The sequence below is a fragment of the Rattus norvegicus genome, chromosome 3 (assembly GCF_036323735.1).
Source record: "Rattus norvegicus strain BN/NHsdMcwi chromosome 3, GRCr8, whole genome shotgun sequence".
NCBI classification, from domain to species: domain Eukaryota; kingdom Metazoa; phylum Chordata; class Mammalia; order Rodentia; family Muridae; genus Rattus; species Rattus norvegicus.
The window spans coordinates 40,742,734-40,745,564 of record NC_086021.1 but is presented as its reverse complement, the minus strand read 5'-3'; the positions used below and the strand labels follow the sequence as shown (position 1 = coordinate 40,745,564).

The following is a 2,831-nucleotide window of genomic DNA, read 5'->3' as shown; positions in this document are numbered from 1 at the left end:
GTATTCTGGCTGTGTCTCTCAGGAGCGATCTACATCCGGGTCCTGTCGGTCTGCACTTCTTTGCTTCATCCATCTTGTCTAATTGGGTGGCTGTATATGTATGGGCCACATGTGGGGCAGGCTCTGAATGGGTGTTCCTTCAGTCTCTGTTTTAATCTTTGCCTCTCTCTTCTCTGCCAAGGGTATTCTTGTTCCCCTTTTAAAGAAGGAGTGAAGCATTCACGTTTTGATCATCCGTCTTGAGTTTCATTTGTTCTAGGCATCTAGGGTAATTCAAGCATTTGGGCTAATAGCCACTTATCAATGAGTGCATACCATGTATGTCTTTCTGTGATTGGGTTAGCTCACTCAGGATGATGTTTTCCAGTTCCAACCATTTGCCTATGAATTTCATAAAGCCGTTGTTTTTGATAGCTGAGTAATATTCCATTGTGTAGATGTACCACATTTTCTGTATCCATTCCTCTGTTGAAGGGCATCTGGGTTCTTTCCAGCTTCTGGCTATTATAAATAAGGCTGCAATGAACATAGTGGAGCACGTGTCTTTTTTATATGTTGGGGCATCTTTTGGGTATATGCCCAAGAGAGGTATAGCTGGATCCTCAGGCAGTTCAATGTCCAATTTTCTGAGGATCCTCCAGACTGATTTCCAGAATGGTTGTACCAGTTTGCAACCCCACCAACAATGGAGGAGTGTTCCTCTTTCTCCGCATCTTCGCCAGCATCTGCTGTCCCCTGAGTTTTTGATCTTAGCCATTCTCACTGGTGTGAGGTGAAATCTCAGGGTTGTTTTGATTTGCATTTCCCTTATGACTAAAGATGTTGAACATTTCTTTAGGTGTTTCTCAGCCATTCGGCATTCCTCAGCTGTGAATTCTTTGTTTAGCTCTGAGCCCCCTTTTTTAATAGGGTTATTTGTTTCCCTGCGGTCTAACTTCTTGAGTTCTTTGTATATTTTGGATATAAGGCCTCTATCTGTTGTAGGATTGGTAAAGATCTTTTCCCAATCTGTTGGTTGCCGTTTTGTCCTAACCACAGTGTCCTTTGCCTTACAGAAGCTTTGCAGTTTTATGAGATCCCATTTGTCGATTCTTGATCTTAGAGCGTAAGCCATTGGTGTTTTGTTCAGGAAATTTTTTCCAGTGCCCATGTGTTCCAGATGCTTCCCTAGTTTTTCTTCTATTAGTTTGAGTGTGTCTGGTTTGATGTGGAGGTCCTTGATCCACTTGGACTTAAGCTTTGTACAGGGTGATAAGCATGGATCGATCTGCATTCTTCTACATGTTGACCTCCAGTTGAACCAGCACCATTTGCTGAAAATGCTATCTTTTTTCCATTGGATGGTTTTGGCTCCTTTGTCAAAAATCAAGTGACCATAGGTATGTGGGTTCATTTCTGGGTCTTCAATTCTATTCCATTGGTCTATCTGTCTATCTCTGTACCAATACCATGCAGTTTTTATCACTATTGCTCTGTAATACTGCTTGAGTTCAGGGATAGTGATTCCCCCTGAAGTCCTTAGGGTTATTTGGTTCTCTGGAGTCTACTTTCTGGAGTTCTTTTTACATACTGGATATTAGCCCTCCCTCAGATGTAGGATTGCTAGAGATCTTTTCCCAATTGGTGGGTTTCCATTTTGTCCTATTGACAGTATCCTTTGCCTTAAAGAAGATTTTTTCAGGTTGTTTTTGTTGTTGTTGTTGTTGTTGTTGTTGTTGTTGCTCTTAAAGCACAAGCCATTGGTGCTCTGTTCACAAAGTATTTTCCTGTGCCCAAGATTTCAAGGCTCTTCTCCACTTTCTTTTTTATTAGATTAAGCATATCTGGTTTTATGTGGAGGTCCTTAATGTACTTGGACTTTTGTTTTGTACAAGGAGACAAGAATGGTTCAATTTGCATTCTTCTACATGCAGGCTGCCAGTTGAATCAGCAACATTTTGTTGAAAATTCTGTCTTTCTTCCACTGGATAGCTTTAGCTTCTTTGTCAAAGATCAAGTGAGCATAGGTATGTGGGATCATTTCTGGGTCTTCATATCTATTCTAATTTTACTGATCTACCTGCCTGTTTCTATACCAATACCATGCCATTTTTATCATAGCTTGAGTTCAGGGATGGTGATTTCCCAAGTAGTTTTTTGTTTTTGAGAATAGTTTTCGATATCCTAGGTTTTTTGCTATTCTAAATAAATTTGAGAGTTGCTCATTCTAACTCTATGAGGAATTGAGTTGGAATTTTGATGGGGATTGCATTGAATCTGAAGGTTGCTTTTGGCAAAATGGCCATTTTTACTATATTAATCCTGCCAATCCATGAGCATGGGAGATCTTTCCATCTTTTGAGATCTTCTTCAATTTCTTTATTCAGGGATTTGAAGATTTGTCATACAGAGCTTTCACTCACTTGGTTAGGGTCACAAGATATTTTATATTATTTGTGACTATTGTGAAGGGTGTTGTTTCCCTAATTTCTTCTCAGCCCTTTTATTCTTTGAGTGGAAGAAACCTAGTGATTTAAGTTAATTTTATATCCAGCCACTTTGATGAAATTGTGTATCAGCTTTAGGAGCTCTCTGGTAGAATTTTTGGGGTTGCTTATTATATGATCATATTATTTGCAAATAGTGATATCTTGACTTCCTCCCTCCCAATTTGAGTAACTTTGATCTCTTTTTGCTGTCTGATTACTCTGGCTAGGATTTTGAGTACAATATTGAATAAGTAGGAAGAAAGTGGGTAGCCTTATCTTGTCCCTGATTTTAATGGGATTGTTCTGAGTTTCCATTTAGTTTGATGTTGGCTATTGGTTTGCTATATATTTCTTTTATTATAT

The 2,831-nt window shown here is 39.1% G+C and overlaps 1 protein-coding gene across 1 annotated transcript in view; it reads right to left on the bottom strand.

Annotated features, from left to right (window-relative positions):
- Window positions 1-1,947: 1,947 nt before the first annotated feature.
- Window positions 1,948-2,831, bottom strand: part of Or1j21 (olfactory receptor family 1 subfamily J member 21) — a gene marked incomplete at its 3' end in the record, with an annotated part of 6,194 nt that continues 5,310 nt past the window's right edge. Inside the window, exon 2 of the mRNA XM_039105633.1 lies at window positions 1,948-1,957. Within this exon, the coding sequence (XP_038961561.1) occupies window positions 1,948-1,957 (10 nt within the window). The remainder of the gene's footprint in view (window positions 1,958-2,831) is intronic.